The sequence below is a fragment of the Nomascus leucogenys genome, chromosome 12 (assembly GCF_006542625.1).
Source record: "Nomascus leucogenys isolate Asia chromosome 12, Asia_NLE_v1, whole genome shotgun sequence".
NCBI classification, from domain to species: Eukaryota; Metazoa; Chordata; class Mammalia; order Primates; family Hylobatidae; genus Nomascus; species Nomascus leucogenys.
In genome coordinates this window covers 102,828,858-102,844,799 of record NC_044392.1, presented here as the reverse complement: position 1 = coordinate 102,844,799, position 15,942 = coordinate 102,828,858, and the positions used below count along the sequence as shown (strand labels likewise).

Sequence of the window (15,942 nt, the reverse complement as noted above, 5' to 3'; positions counted from 1 at the left end):
TTGGGTAATGATACAGTAATATTTTCATCAATGTGGCAAATTTGACCACAAAATTGACCATATGGTTAAGCAAACTATAGTGTATTATTTAGATAGCCTATTACATAAATATTAAAATGGCTTCACAAAGAATTTGCAAATAGTCTGAGAAATGCTTATTTTATGCTAAATAAAATGAGAACAAGATTTAAAAATGTATATCATAATATTAACATAAGTGTGTAAAACGAAATTTAAAAACTGCAGGAAAAAGAATAGAAAAATGTACACTAACATGATACTGAATTTTTACTGACTAGTGAGACTAAAGTTTAGTAAGCTTCTTTTCTTTCTAATTTTCATCATTTTCTAAAGTTTCCATAGAGAACAGGGCTTATTTTTGTAACTGAGCAAAAGTATAATAAGATCTACTTTAAAAAATTAAAAATGGAGTTATAGTGAACCTACCAAAAAAGAGATGGAAACAAGGTATCTCTCTTCATTTCCCTTCATTTGTTTTCTAGGAGAATCTGTATTAATAGCAAAACAGTACGCAGTGTGCACATATGTGTGTGTGTGTTATAGACATAGATAGATAGATAGATAGATAGATAGATAGATAGATAGATAGATAGATATGGGGAAGGATATAGGCTTATAAATGTGAGTTGAGTAAAAATTGTATTGGCCTCATGATTTTTAAGCTATTTTCCAGAATCAACCAGCTTGTTCTTATCCTGTAAGTGGAAAACTATATATCTCTATTGAAAAAACACATTCATCTCTTCCTCTGAAGAACAGGAGATTCTCTCTCAGTTCCCTCAACCATGAAGTTAAATGTCTAAAGAAATTGAGCTGCTTGAATGTTCATCTCCATTATAACAACTTGTACTGAGCAGAGGAGTTATCGTACCTGACATTACCCAGAGAATAAAATAAAATGAGCATGCTTTTTCACTAAAATGAAGAGTTCAACTCATTTAATAAGTCAACTGTGCTGTCTCCGCAAAAATAAACCTTTTCACAGTCTTTCTTAAAAAGAAAAAAATCACACAATGCTATAATACCCAGCAGACTTTCCATTCAATTAGCCATTAATAGAAATACTAAAAAGAGGTGCTTGAGGGAAGAAACTAAAGCTCAAAATTTGATATGGCCAATCATACATGACATTTGGGATTAAGTTCTGCCTTTTAGAGTACTCATTCATTGAAGTACATGTTTTATTCAAAATAGATCTAGTCAAAAATGCGGCTAAGAGTGTGCTAGCCATATGAGCCATATGGCGAACACGCTGGATTCTGATACCTAATTAAGATAGGAATAGCTTAGCCTTAACATACTGCTGGAAACTGTTCTTACTATGAAAAAATCAGTGACTCACAGATTCTTTCATGGCAAGAGACTTGATCAGTCACAAGATCAGACTCGAGCCAGTTTCAAAAAACTCTTGGTTGGAGGAAACTTAAGTAAAGTTTTAAAAACAACAACTCCTCTAAGGAATCTAGCGCTCTTAATCAGACATACGTGTTTAATCCGCATTTTAATTCTCAGAGATAGTCTGCCTTTGTAGCATCAACTCCGATTGGAACAGAGAGATGGGGGAAGGCTATGCTGTAAATCCCAGCAGTTTCTAAATCTCACCTTTCCAAATGGTCACTCCACATTAAGGTGGAGGAACACTGGCAGGGTAAGGAGGTGGAGCTGGATGCATAGTTGTTTGTGTGGTACCTGATCTGTGAACAGACAGGATTTCACAGGACACTTCCTTGAGTATTTTTAAAGAAAAGCAAAACCAAAACCTGCATATCGAAGTCACATTGGCTATGATCAATAAGGATGTTTTAGATATTACCTTCCTAGGACCATCTCATTTCTACTTCCATGCTTTCACTCACACTTATTTCCTCCTACACTTATGTGTCAAATACCACTTGTGGGCAGAGACCATGTCTGATGTGACTGGGGAAGTTATCACAGCACTTGTTAAATGCTGAATAAGAACTCATTGACCTCAAGTGATTGGTGAAGGGAAATCTAATTCAACCACCTTCCAGCTGATTATTTTTCGTGATTTCCCATTGCTCTGGGATAAAGACTAGAATTCTTAACATGACATCAAAGGCTGTTTTATCTGGCCTCGGGATGCAATTTCAGCCTCTTTTCAAACTTTTTGCCTTTTTGGTCTTATGCGCTCAGGCTACACCAGCCATCTTCGAACATTACGAACAGTGTCATCCTCCTTTATACCTCAGGGCCTTTGCACTGGCACTTTCTTCTGCCTGCAGTATGCTTCCATTTCTTCATCACCTGGCTGACTTCTACTCATCTGATAGATCTCAACTTGGAGAACCACCTTCTTGGAGAACATCCTGTTGGCTAGGACTGGTCCCCCACTATATGACATCTACTATTTTTTCTTTCAGGAACTCATGTTGTATGAAACGTATAGTTCTGTGTGTGATTATTTATTGAATATGTGTCATTGTACCTAAGCTATAAGCTTCATGAGAGCAGGAACCATGCCTGGTTTTGCTTACCACTGAGTCTCCAGCAGCCACCACGGTGCCTGGCACAGAAATCACAGTGGATAAGCATTTGTGGCCTGAGTGAACAATGCTGCACAGCCAGTCCTGAGGCCCATCCCTCAACAGCATTCTCCATATTACACATCTCCTAAATTCATTGGATGTCACAGCCGAAAAACGATTCCTTTTTTTATAAATTTCTCAGTAATTGTCTTATAAGAAAAAGACAGAATAAAATGAATTCCCCATAAAAATTTGTTACAAGAGAAAGGAGAAAGAAATAAAATCCAGATAAAATCCAGTGTTTCTTCAGTCTTTTTAAATTGGCTTTCTAAAGTTTTTTTTTTTCTCAAAAATTTAATTAAGATTATCTTAAACAGCATGGCCATCTTAAGTGGCATGGCATTATACAAGCTGTCCAGACAGACATATAGTTTTCCAATCCTTAACTGTGTTAAGCAAATGGATGATTTCTGTTTTAGGTAGGCAGTGCTGTGTGAAGAATCATAAAATGCCATGTTTTCTTTGCAGCAAAAATTACACTTTGACCAATATGTATTCCACAGCAAACAGAAAAAGTTTAGTGGCAATTTGCACAGAAATTTTATGGTTCTGGAAGAATGGTCAGACGTGGAGGAGAAAGGAGAACAGGTTTTTGGGGTTTTTTATAAATTTTTTTTCTGCAAGACTTTCAAAGACCCCTTTGTACTCCTATGTGAGAAGATTCTCCATCTGCTAAAGAACGATCTGGTTAGGATAAGTTCTCACCGTAGCTGACCACTAGGTTCCTCTTCCTGCTATTATGCTGCTTGGTTCTTATTAAGAGGCCTGCTTTAACTAAGGAAATGCCCTTGGGCTTGATTCTTTGTTGGCTAAACTTTAGAAGCAGACTGCAGCTGTAGGAATTTCGCTATCACATACCTGTACAATGTCAAATAGCAGGAGATTAAAAAAAAAACAACTAAAAGAAGGGGCACCGCAAGGTAGTTTGTCAAGAGCCAAGAGTTCGGAAGCATATGTTTCCCTAGTGGCCCTGTGTGTGGAGCACAGAGGACTTTTAGGGCTGTGAAACTAATCTATGACTCCATAATAGCGGACGTGTCGTTATACGTTTTTGCAAACCCATGGAATGTACAACAGCAAGAGTGAACCCTAATGTAAACTATGGACTTTGGGTAATAATGTGGTGTCGTTGTAGATTCAATTGCAATGAACATACCACTCTGGTAGGGGACATTGATAATGGAGGAGGCTATGCATATGTGGGGACAGGGCGTCCGTGAAAAACCTCTGTACTTCACAATTCTGCTATGGACTGCTCCAAAAAATAAATTCCGTTTTAAAAAATTGTTGTTTATTGGAGATTATATATGATTTGATCTACTAATAGCCTTGCTACTACTGTTTCTGACCCAAGTTTTCCTTCTCTTTAACATGTCCTGCATATTGTTTCCAAGGCAAATCTTGGCAAATCATAAATATCTTTGAAAGTTTCCCATTTCTAAAAGATAAAGACTACCATATGTCAGGTGATGCCAAGCCCCTTTGCCTTTAATTTCATTTCATGCTTAAACCCTTTAATACACTGATCTTCATTCACACCAAATATGGCCTGTCCTGAAAGTATAAGGATGAGCAGGTACTAATGGGCCTCTCTTAGACACATCAGCTCTTGCAGCCATAAAGATTTTCGTTTATGCTGCCTAGGATCTTCCTGCCTGAAATAAATCTTGTTCTTGTTTCAACTAAACTTGCAGCTCTGCTGTGTTCTTCCCAAATTGCCAAGTATATAGATATCCAATCTGCCAGCAAAGTTTATCCTCCCTCTGGATGTGAGAGCCCAAAGATTTCAATTTAGACAGCTTTATTTACTAAGCTGTGTTACAGGATATTTTAAAATAATTCAGTTAAGGTGATGCAGGCTATTTAATTGTGTATTTGGAGGGAGGGTCGGTGTTGATCTTCCAATTTGAATTTAACTCTTGGGCCAAATTATTTTCCTATGGCAATTCTGAAAGATGACTGATGTGTGAATGGGGACGTCACAGACACCAAATGGAGACTCCAGAAACATAGCTCATTTGTTTGGCCTTCTGCTATGGCTCGTTTGTGGACCCTGTGGCCGTTTATGGGTTAGCTGAGGATGCCTGATGCCTGTGTTCACAGAGCCATGCTGCCTCTGTGGGCTGAACACTGTGCTAGTTTGTCTACGAGATTCCTTCCAGAATGACCCAGCTGTACCACAGGGTTATAGCTACTTTCCATCATGTCGTTAATAGTTCTTTCTGCTCACCCACACCAGCTCACTCATTTATCCCCATCCACTGCTTGATCCTAAATAACTGAGGACTATGATGGTCTGTGCTGTCACTTCAGAATTTCAAGGCCAGTTTTGTAACATGGCATAAAGCCAGCTAGATTTTGAAGGATAAAGAGAAAACTATCCTAGAATTCCCTCTCTTCACCTCTGATTACTTGAGTCCTTGTTACAGGTCATCCCACTCCCATAGCTATCCCCTCCCTCTTCGAACTTCCTGACCACTGGCTCCTTTCCAGCCACTTTCAGATATGTGGAGGCTTCCCTTGTCTTGGGAAACCAATACACACAAACACCTGTGCTTGACTGTCTCTACTCCTTCCTACAAGTGCAGTCGAATGTTTTGCCTTCCTTTAACACCAGCTTCTTTAAGTGACATGCAGTCTCAGTTGCTCCTAATTCCTTCCCTTTTAGCTCCCTCCTAAACAACTGACCAGAATTAGAAGGTCCTCTCCCTTTGTCAGACACTGTTCAAACACTTTACAAATAACAACTCATTTAATTATTTGTAATTGGTACTCTTATCATCTTCACTTGAGATATGCAGAAACTGAGGCATAGATAGGTAAAGTAACTTGCCTAAGGTCACCTCCAGATGAGTGGCAGAGTTTGAATTCAAATGCCAGCAGTCTAGTTCCAGAACACAGGTCCTAACCACACTCTACTGCCTCACTCCCTCCAAATTCTATAACTGGTTTTCATTCCTGTGCTAATAAAACTAGTCTCTTAGAAACTTTTGGTATATGCTCTCGTCTTTGATTGTAGCACTCAGGCTAGATATACCTGTATTGCATATTAACTTCTAGTATTTACAAACCTGCCCCCACTTTTTAAGCAAGTCTAATGAAACTTCATTAAGCTGGAATGAACACATTATTCTGATAAGGGTAGAACTAAATTTTATGTCGTTCGTGACATAAAATAGGGTTAGTTGGTCAAATTAATAAGCAAAACATATAAAGTAGTAGGAGCAGCATTTGACCAACTCAAGGGGGAAAATATAGATAATTTTAGAAACGCAAATCCAGGCTTCTGATATCAGAGGGGTCTTTCCTGATCCAGATAATAATATGTATAATGCACTTCTTGATTCCTGCCTTGCAGGAGTGTCTACTCTAGTTGGGAAGCAATTGAAATAACAAGAAATAATAGAAAATGGCGCATAGTCACACTCCAGAGCATAGGATGGTAGTGTTCACCATCATCGACTTTGTTAGAATTTGCAGGGTATATTCTGAGCACTGGCAAGTTCTTCTTAGGCACCATGCCAGCTGCCACCAAGAGGGTAGTGATCCCTGTGGGCATAAACAAAACTGCACAATTTAAAGCTAAAAGGAGCCTTGGAGATAATGTAATCCAACTCTCCTATTTACAGATGAGGATATGAAGCCACTTTTTTTTACAGTCACAAAGCTAGCTTGCAGCAAAGTCCTATCTGAAATCTAGCTTCCTCTTTCTGCTCTATCACTAGGCCCAATAATAGATTTGTAGATTTAATCCACACATAAATACCCTAGAACATACCTTATTCAGCAAATGCTTGCTTCTTAAAAAAATAAAAGTGTGGATAACTGAGCAGGGTTAAAAAACTAAAACGTGAGCTAGCCAATTATACTACTCAGTGAGCCCCACAAGAGCAGAGATTTTCGCATTTCTGTTTGTTGATGGACCCTCAGTGAGTAAACCAGAGTCAGCCACAACGTGGTTTCATTACTATGTGGTGTTTGAATGAACGATTTCTTCTACACGTTTTTATATACAATGTCTATAAGTGAGTAGATATTATTTCTATTTTATAGGTGAAAAAAAATTAAAGCTGAGTGAAGTTGACTTGCTCAAACCTAGACTTAGAACCAGAACTAGAAACCAGGCTTTGGTGCCTAATTCATGATTTAGCTGTAAAAAGATTGCTTTCGTAAAAAAATTAATTAGTTACTCTGCACAGAGAATACAGACAGATTTGTCACTTCAGCAGAATTATGAGGAAATGGGTACAGCTGGCACGTTTTCTACTGTCATTATTTGCTTGCTGGTCTTTTGGGCGTGAGCCATCATTTCTAGTCCGGGACCTGCTATATCACACTAACAGCAAAAATAAACGGTTTCCCCTTCTTACTTTCCAAAGTTTCCTTCCTTTCTTATCTTTCCTCTCAGAATTCAAACTGCCTGGAGAAACAAAGTGGGTAGGCCAGGGACTGTCCTTCCAATGAACGTTCTCACACCCCTTCATGAGACTCTGATTAACTCTAACTATATTAAAGACTCTAATGCCTTACAGCTGTCTCCTCAATTTAATTTCATCTTTTGGAGTTTTTACAGCTTCACTATCCAAAGAGATTATACAGTTACCAGGCTTTGTAACTTCTAGCACTGCTTTCTGCATCTTCAACTTTTAAGGGGGTTCTGTGTTTTTCTCTTTCTAAAACATCAAAATATATTCTTAATAGACCTTAAATGCAGTTATGCTGGTCTCTTCACAATAGTACAGATTGTAGAAGCCTTAAGAATTCAGAGAAAGGGGAAATATAAAAGTAATTGAGGGGAGTTGAGGTTTCATAAGGAGGTGCAGACCATGAAAAGAAGAACTGGAAGGGAGGCGGGGAAGTCTTGAACAAAGACAGGACTGAATGAGCGAGAGTGGAAGGCAGCGAGCAAATACAGCTAGTTATTGTGGATGCTTCAGTTTTGGACTAAGATCGGATAGGGCTGGATGGCAACTGGAGAAATAGCACTGTTACCACTTTCAAATAAGTGGGGACTTTGACATAGTTTGGGGGGATTGATAGCCAAAAACCCTAGGCAGGAAGAAGGGTAAACTCTAGAACATATTGCCCAGCTGGAATCCTGGTTCCACCAGTTATTAGCCGTGTGACCTTGGACAAGTTACTGCAACTTGCTGGGCCTCAGTTTCCTTCTTGGTGGAATGGGAATAAAGGTTGTAACTACCCCTATAAGATTGTTGGTGGGATTAAAGGGTTAATGCAGGCCGCCCATTAGGTCTGTAATCCCAGTGCTTTAGGAGACCTAGGCAGGAGGATTCCTAGAGCCCAGGAATTTGAGGGAGCCCAGGAATCTGAGTCATGATTGCACCAATGCACTCCAGCCTGGGTGACGGATCAAGACCCTGACTCTTAAATTTTTAAAAAAGGGGTTAATATATATAAAGCACTTAGAACAGAATCTGACGCAATGACACAAAGTAAGCACTCAGAAAATATTAGCTATTCCTAATTCAGCCGTAACGGACAGGCCATTTATTGTGCTAGCCTCACCTACAGATTCTTGTAAGGGAAATTCCCTGGCCCACAACTTCGGAAGGGGCAACTGCAGGTCACCTATTTTGTGCAAAGATTCTGTACATTTCAGGCATACCTGATTGGACAAGGTGTGCAAGCTCAAGCCATAGGTTAGCCACTGATCTATGACTTTGCCAGTCAAGGAACAGTGACCTTATAAGAGACTTCCTTCTTGAGAATGTCAAGAAAATGAGGAAGATTAGTATCAGGAACAGAGCCATGAGGAAGAAGATGATTAAGCTAAGGAATTATATTGACAATACAGAGAAAGAATAGGCAACTGTTAATAGAAAGATAATTATGACAAGTAGAAAATAACTGGTTCCAATAATGGTGGACAATAGGCAAGAGATTCCATTTACTCCAGTTGTTGATTTTCGGGATCTTAGTCTACTCTCCAACTCCAGCCTACACACTCCAAGCCATAATGTTGTTTCTTTTTCTTTCTCCTTTCTTTCTTTTCTTTTTCTTTCTTTCTTTCTCTTTCTTTCTTTCTTTCCTTTCTTCTTTCTTCTCTCTTTCTCTCTCTCTCCTTCTTTCTTTCCTTTCTTTCTTATCTGTCTTTCTTTCTTCCTTTCTTTCAGACAGAGTCTGTCTCTGTCACCTAGGCTGGAGTGCAGTGGCACAATCACAGCTCATTACAACCTGACATCCTGGGCTCAAGCCTCCCACCTCAGCCTTCCAAGCAGCCGGGACTACAGGCATGCATCACCACACCCTGCTAATGTTTTTATTTTTTGTAGAGATAGGATCTGACTATGTTGCTTAGGCTGGACTCTAACTCCTGAGCTCAAGTGATCCTCCCACCTCAATGTGTTGGGATTACAGGCATGAGCCACTGTGAATGGCCCACAATGCTGTTTCTATTACAATAAACCTCCTCTTCCTTAAGCTAACATAAGTGGTGATCTATTTCCTATGGCTCAAAGAATATAAATAACCAACAAATGCAAACACCTTAGATGATGAGTTTAGGTATCCGACCCTTGCTTTAGTGATCCCTGGTACCCATCAATCAATTGACTCATGGCCCTCCAGTGCACCCTCCACGCTGCCCCCACAGTTATCCTCATTCAGAATGGGCTCCCATTCTTTTTGACATATGTACAGACTAATTTTCTTTCAAGGGCAAGTTCAAATTCCACTTCCTCCATGAATACCTGGGGACTATACTGGACAGAGGTGGATCCAGGTTTTGTGGCATCTGAAGAGTATAAAACTTTCTTTAATAAAATGAATATAAAACTAGGTCCCTAGGAAAAGGCCTGTGCAAGTGAGAGACTTTGAAACTTCAGCTTCATTCACTTCCCTGTACATCTACTTCTGATACCAGGTTAAGAGGGACTTTTTCTCCTTGAAATTATTCTACCAGGTATATTTTACAATAGTGTGTGTAATCACACAGACCTGCTACATAAATAAGCTCAGTCTTACACCTGCTGCCTCCCACTTTGGGAATATTGTTTGTGATTGGACTGCAGTATACCACCCCCCTGGTCTGTTGGGAAGAAATTCCTGGTGTCTGACAGATCTACTGTCAGATTGGGGAGGGAAAACATCGATCAGTATATGACACTGCTCCGCTCATCCAGCATCTAGCATATGCCACCTAATATTAGTAGCTAAGCCATTCTCCACACAATTGTTTCTGAAGACAGCCTGCTCATTACACACACACATACACAGACATCCCAACATATATGTTTTGTAAAATTGCTTCTTATTTTTCTATTATCTTTAAAATAAAGACAAACATCTATTTCATGGGCCGCAAGTCTCCTGTCATGTTTCCACCATCATTCCTCTCTGTCTGCCACTCCATATTAGCAGAGCTAAAAAATTTACTGTCCATTCTATGCAAGGGAGCAGTCAATAAACGTTCGGAGTAGTTATCTCTGCTTTTTAAATTCCACTGTTTTTTCACTTCCTCCTTCCCCATTCACCCTTGGCTCAGTTGAAGGTCTCAGTAAAGACTCATAAATAGGTGATAGATTTGTTAATTGGCTTAATTTAATCATTGCACAGTGTAAACATATATCAACACATCACAACATACCCCATAAATACAGAACATATACAGTGATTATTTGTCAATTAAAAATAAAATAAATCACAAATTTCTAAAAAGAGGCTAAACAACTAAGTGAATAAGGAGCTTTATGAGGGTGAAGCTTTGAAGAATAAAAAAAGGAGGCTCCCCAGACTGATTAGAAGCACAGTAGAGAGAGGACAGCCACCTAGAGAAACAGATGAGAGAGAGCCTGAAGGGACCTGTGGAAATGCAAAACCATAGTCCAGAGAGAGACCTGTCAGGTGACGGCCAGAACCTAATGACTCCCTGGAATCATCAGAGTGCTCGAGAGGGACTGCATTTCATGAAGTCACCCAGGATGTGCTTGAGTTTTTTAAATTAATCTGAAAAACAAAAAACAAAAAACAAAAAACAAAAAACCGGAACTTTCTATGGCTAGAATTGGGGATATTTGGAAACATCCAGAGTCAGTTACTGAATATCAGTACCACTTGATTATCAGCTCCACTGAGGCAGGGTTCAAATTGACCTTGTTTCTGCTCTATGCCCACACACCACAGTGCCTCTCCCGTAGTATGAACTCATTAAATATTTACCGAATGAATGGATAATATTTTCAACAAGACTCAAGCTCTTTGAAATCAGAGACTGTATCATAAATGTTCTGTAACTCTAAAGAACCCAGCACAATGCCTGACGCTGAGTGACACTAGTTATGATTTGCTGTCTGATTTAGAAGGCTCTTTATATGTCAAAGGGAGATATGTTTTCTTTAAGCCTGGTGATAACCACGCACACCTGGTCAAATTCACATCCTGCCTAATCTTTTATGTGCTCTCAGCTCTGTAAAGGTAAAACAAGCAAGAGGAAGAACAATTATTGGTATCGAAAATACAGTAATCTAGAGACTAATCCTCCCCTGAACTATCTTTGTCACTTCCTGATCCATTGAATTTGGTCAGTTTGTTCCACAAGTAGAGCTTCCTGGCTCTCAGAATCATGAGGAAACAGCCACATCCCTGGAAGTAGACTTTAACCAGAGGCTGCGTCCTGAAAGGTCCTAGTCCCAGGGATTCATTGCCATGGAAAGCCTGAACTGACTGGAGGACCAACTGTACACATAACCATTGGGTTGAGTATAGAAATTGTTGTTACTAGGTAAAGAGTTCTGTATGGTTTAGCTGTTGTGACTGTCTGCTATGTTGCTAATCGATATAAATAGTAACATTATTAAAGTTCATTAAGGCTGGGTGTGGTGGCTCATGCCTGTAATCCTGGCACTTTGGGAGGCCAATGTGTGTGGATTACCTGAGGTCAGGGGTTTGAGACCAGCCTGACCAACGTGGTGAAACCCTGTCTCTACTAAAAATACAAAAATTACCCAAGTGTGGTGGCACACACCTGTAATCCCCGCTACTTGGGAGGCTGAGGCACAAGAATCACTTGAACCAGAGAGATGGAGATTGCAGTGAGCCAAGATCACACCACTGCACTCCAGCCTGGGCAATAGACTGAGACTCTGCCTCAAAAAAAGAAAAATTCATTAAATTAACAAAATTATTCTAACTATTCAAAATTGCTCTACTAATGAAACAATAAGGGTAACTCTGCAAGGCCAAGGTGGGAGGATCACTTGAGGCCAGGAATTTGAGACCAGCCTGGGCAACACAGCAACATCTGTCACTACCAAAAAAATGTTTTAAATTAGTCAGGTGTGCTGGTGTGAGCCTATAGTCCTAGCTACTCAGGAGGCTGAGGTGGGAGGATGAGAGGATCCCTCGTGCCCAGGAGTTAGAAGACGCAGTGAACTCTGATTGTACCACTGCACTCCAGCCTGAACAACACAGTGAGACCCTGTCTCTAGAAATAAAATTAAAAAAAATTTTTAAGTCAATAAGGAAAGCCCAAGAACTCACATCTTAGTTAATAATTTAAAGGAAAAAAAATAAGAAAAAGATGTATTTTTCAAAGACAGTTAAGAATAAAGTTAACAATTCAGAAAAATTAAAGAGACATTTTAGTGAAACAACAAAAATGCTCTCTAAATCTTCAAAAACTTCCTAATACATGTTCTTGAATTGGTGATAATATTATCTTCCATCCCCTCCCCGCTCTCATGGAAACCCTTCCATCACGATAGCCCTAGGGAAATGGGAGCGCTAATGTCAACTTCAGCAGCAGGAGGAAACCTTTGCGAGGAAGGGCCTTTGCCGACAAAATCCTTCTAGTGCTAGAAGAGGAGACAGCATAGAAAGAGGAGTAGGAGATAACATCCTCACTTCTCCATTACAATGGCCTCAGAGTCAAAATCCAGAAGTGGGAGAAAGAACAGAAACATACAGAGAAAGAAGAAATGGTCACAAGCTGTTTAGTACACAGGCTCATGAGGTGTCACCGCATGCATGTGTGGACATGAAGGAGAAAGCCAGTTACCATTCCCCGACTCTCCTCCAGCCTCCCTGAAGTCTCCCTGGGGCTTATGGAAGGCAGTGGAAAGCTGAACACCATAGAGACTGCCATGGAGTTGCTATTGTTGGAGGCCGAAAGAGTAAGGGTCGTGATCAACTGAGTGTACCACTGGAGGCTGTGTGAGTAAACAGCAAACTGTTGTTTCTCATAAATGCAGAATGTTGGCAAACTGACAAACTCTGTATGCCACCCACAAGGACTGCAGGAGGGCAGCCACAATCCAGGCACAAGTGTTTCTTGTGATTAGGCAAATCTGAAGCCTATTAGTAATAACGTGAACCTGTGATCAATTAAGCAGCTGATCATTCGTTACCTCCTCCTCCCTGCTCTTTCTACCCAATAAATACAAAGGGCTGCCTTTGCTCGCTAGAAGCAGGGAGCGCTCTTCTTCCCCCGGACCCTTCCTTAAAATAGTTACTTTTGTCTTAAGTTTTCATTTCTATGTTTGTCACTTTGTTCAGTCTTTTAATGACGGTCTCAGGCAGTAACAGTAGAGATGGTCTCAAGTAGCAGCAGTGGCAGTCTATCACAGCTATGATTAGGGCTAAGATGACATTGTTAGAGGCATTTGAACCAGAGCCACTCTGAAATCTACTGGGCTGCATTCCCAGACGGTTAGGCATTCTAAGTCACAGGATGAGATAGGAGATCAGCACAAGATACAGGTCATAAAGATCTTGCTGTTAAAACAGCTTACAGTAAAGAAGCTGGCCAAAACCCACCAAAACCAAGATGGCGACAAGAGTGATCTCAGGTCATCCTCACTGCTACACGCCCACCAGCACCATGACGGTTTACAAATGCCATGGCAACAACAAGAAGTTACCTTATATGGTCTAAAAAGGGGAAGCATGAATACTCAGCCACTTGTTTAGCGTATCATCAAGAAATAACCATAAAAATGGGCCACAAGCAACTCTCGGGGCTGCTCTTTCTACGGATTAGCCATTTTTTATTCCTTTACTTTCTCAATAAACTTGCTTTCACTTTACTCTGTAGACTCACCCTGAAGTCTTTCTTGCCTGAGATCCAAGAACTGTCTTTTGAGATCTGTATCGGGACCCCTTTCCTGTAACGCCATGGCAGAGACAGCAGTTCCTATGAGGGGACAAGCCTAAGGCAATGGACTGGAGGAAGGAAGTGGCTGTGCCTAAAGGGTCTTCTGTGCCACTGAGATGACAGTGGGGTCAAGTCAAGGAAGCAGGACCACAAGGCTAGAACATGTTGAGGAAACTGTTCCCAGGTTTCATCAGCACTGAAATCAGTGGTGGATGCCAGTGGCTGTCTAGCAACCAGGCAAGACAACAACTGATTGTGGGGATTTCAGGGAGGACCCAAAGGGCAGGATCAGGACCTGCTTTTGACAAGCTACCTGCCTTCACTTACCTGCGTTTTCACAAGGGTATGCGAGCTTTCTCCTTTACACAGATACCATCTTGGCTAAGGGAAGGGCGTGCTGGGAGAAACCATGAGAGACAACATTTGCCTCAAAGAGACTGAATTAACCCAAAATGAGAAAATAATGGATTGATAAAATATCTTCAACTGCAAGATCAAGAACCCATCTCCTACTCCTCTACCTCCTAGCTCCTGCTCCAGCCAGCAGAAACCAAACATCTGTGAGAGTTTTGTTCTATCTAGAAAAATTTTAAACAGATATCTTTAAGCACCTAAAATTGTATTAATTTTACAATTAGTATTTACTGTAACCAGTGTACTGGTTGTACACTGTATAATTTTCACCCTGGCCATTAGCAAAAACAGAGACTCTAAGAGCCAAACAGATATCGATGGCCCTAGACAAATATGGTTACGGTTCTCCCCTTTATAAATCTGTGAATATGAGCCTTTTCTTTTCCAGTTTGATGTATTAGAAAGGTGACCAGGAGGGAAACGGAAACAGTGTCAAAGATAACTAATAAAAACAGGCCATTCTAATTCCAAACAAGTTAAGAATATATGTCTAAAGACAAATTAAGGCTGACAAAATGTGTAAGTTATGTTTTGTTGTATAATCAGTAATAGGAGTCAATCAAGGGTCTCATTACAATTTTATCTACAGTTTTTACAAGGTAAATTACAAGAAATATAGCTCAGATAAAAAGAAAATATTAAATGCACTCTTCTGGTATATTACCACATCAACAGTTGAGAAGGATTAAATAAGATTAAAGACTATCATAAATATGGTAATTGCACTAAGTAGTTCCATGATAAATCGATCCTTATTCTCCAAGTAAGAGCTGATTTGATTGATCTCTATGCACTTCACTGTTCTGGAGGATTTCCTACTCCCTGAAGTTGCAGGTGTGGTCACTGTCTGGGGCAAAACACTTAACACAGCTGAGAAGTGATTTGTTCCCTGTGGTCCCAGCTATGCGTAGACATAACCACAACCACCCAATACAATCAAATTAAATCACAGCTAGTGTGACACTGCCCTAAGAATAACGATTGGATACTAGCAGAAGCTGTCAAGGGTCTTTTATACATCCGATAAATAAATTCAACTGAGTAGTGAAGGTCAATTCAATTTAGCACTCATTGATTACATATCTTTCATGTGTAAGACACTGTGCTAGGCAATGAAAGAAAACTTTGACTCCTCACCAATAAAAATGTTTTATTGTTAAACAGCTCTCATTATGTAGTGTAAATTGTATGTAGTTAGTGGCTATGAAAAGTCTAAACTCACAATGCATTCTCATTTCTCTAAGTGATAGGAGTATCAAGATAAAAATGACTAAAGCCCCGTCAGTCACAATATGACCATTTGGAATCTGGATCTTACATAAAAGTGTTTAAAAACTCAGTTGTTTAATTTTAAATATGAAGTAATACAGCAAATTACTTATCATTCAGCTTGTCTTATTCTTAATAATATAGTAACTATGATCTTCAAGCAAAACCCTGATAAATCCTTTCACATAAAATAACCCATAGGAAGTTTTAAAAGTCATGCAATATGGGTACATAAAATAAGGAACCATTCTCGGACTGTGGCAGAGGCTTCCAATTGCTTCCTAGCATCCACTCTCTTTCCACCAGAGCCCTGATTATGAGGTGGGTACCAACTAAAACACTGCAATTCCAGACTCTCTCCCAGTTAGCTGTGGCAACATGACCAAATTCCAGCCGATTATTTGTGAGAAGTGATGAGACTTCTAAAAAGTCTCCTTAAAGGAAAGAGGCACACCGTTCTTTATTTATTCCTTCCTCCTTCCTGCTGACCAGAAGGCAAAATAATGGCTGGAGCTCAAGCAGCTATATTGGATTATGAGGATGTGCACTAAGAATGACAGCTAGAAATAGCTCCAATCT

General features: G+C 39.9%; 1 protein-coding gene across 9 annotated transcripts in view; it reads right to left on the bottom strand.

The window, feature by feature from the left end:
- PTGER3 (prostaglandin E receptor 3) overlaps positions 1–15,942 on the bottom strand; it is a 198,409-nt gene that overhangs the window by 122,345 nt on the left and 60,122 nt on the right. For 3 of the 9 annotated variants that reach the window (XM_003260190.3, XM_003260193.3, XM_004090019.3), the window contains exon 3: positions 1,624–1,715. The exons of the other annotated variants lie outside the window; for them this stretch is intronic. In XM_003260190.3, the coding sequence (XP_003260238.1) occupies positions 1,624–1,715 (92 nt within the window). The remainder of the gene's footprint in view (positions 1–1,623; positions 1,716–15,942) is intronic. 9 annotated transcript variants of the gene reach the window in all.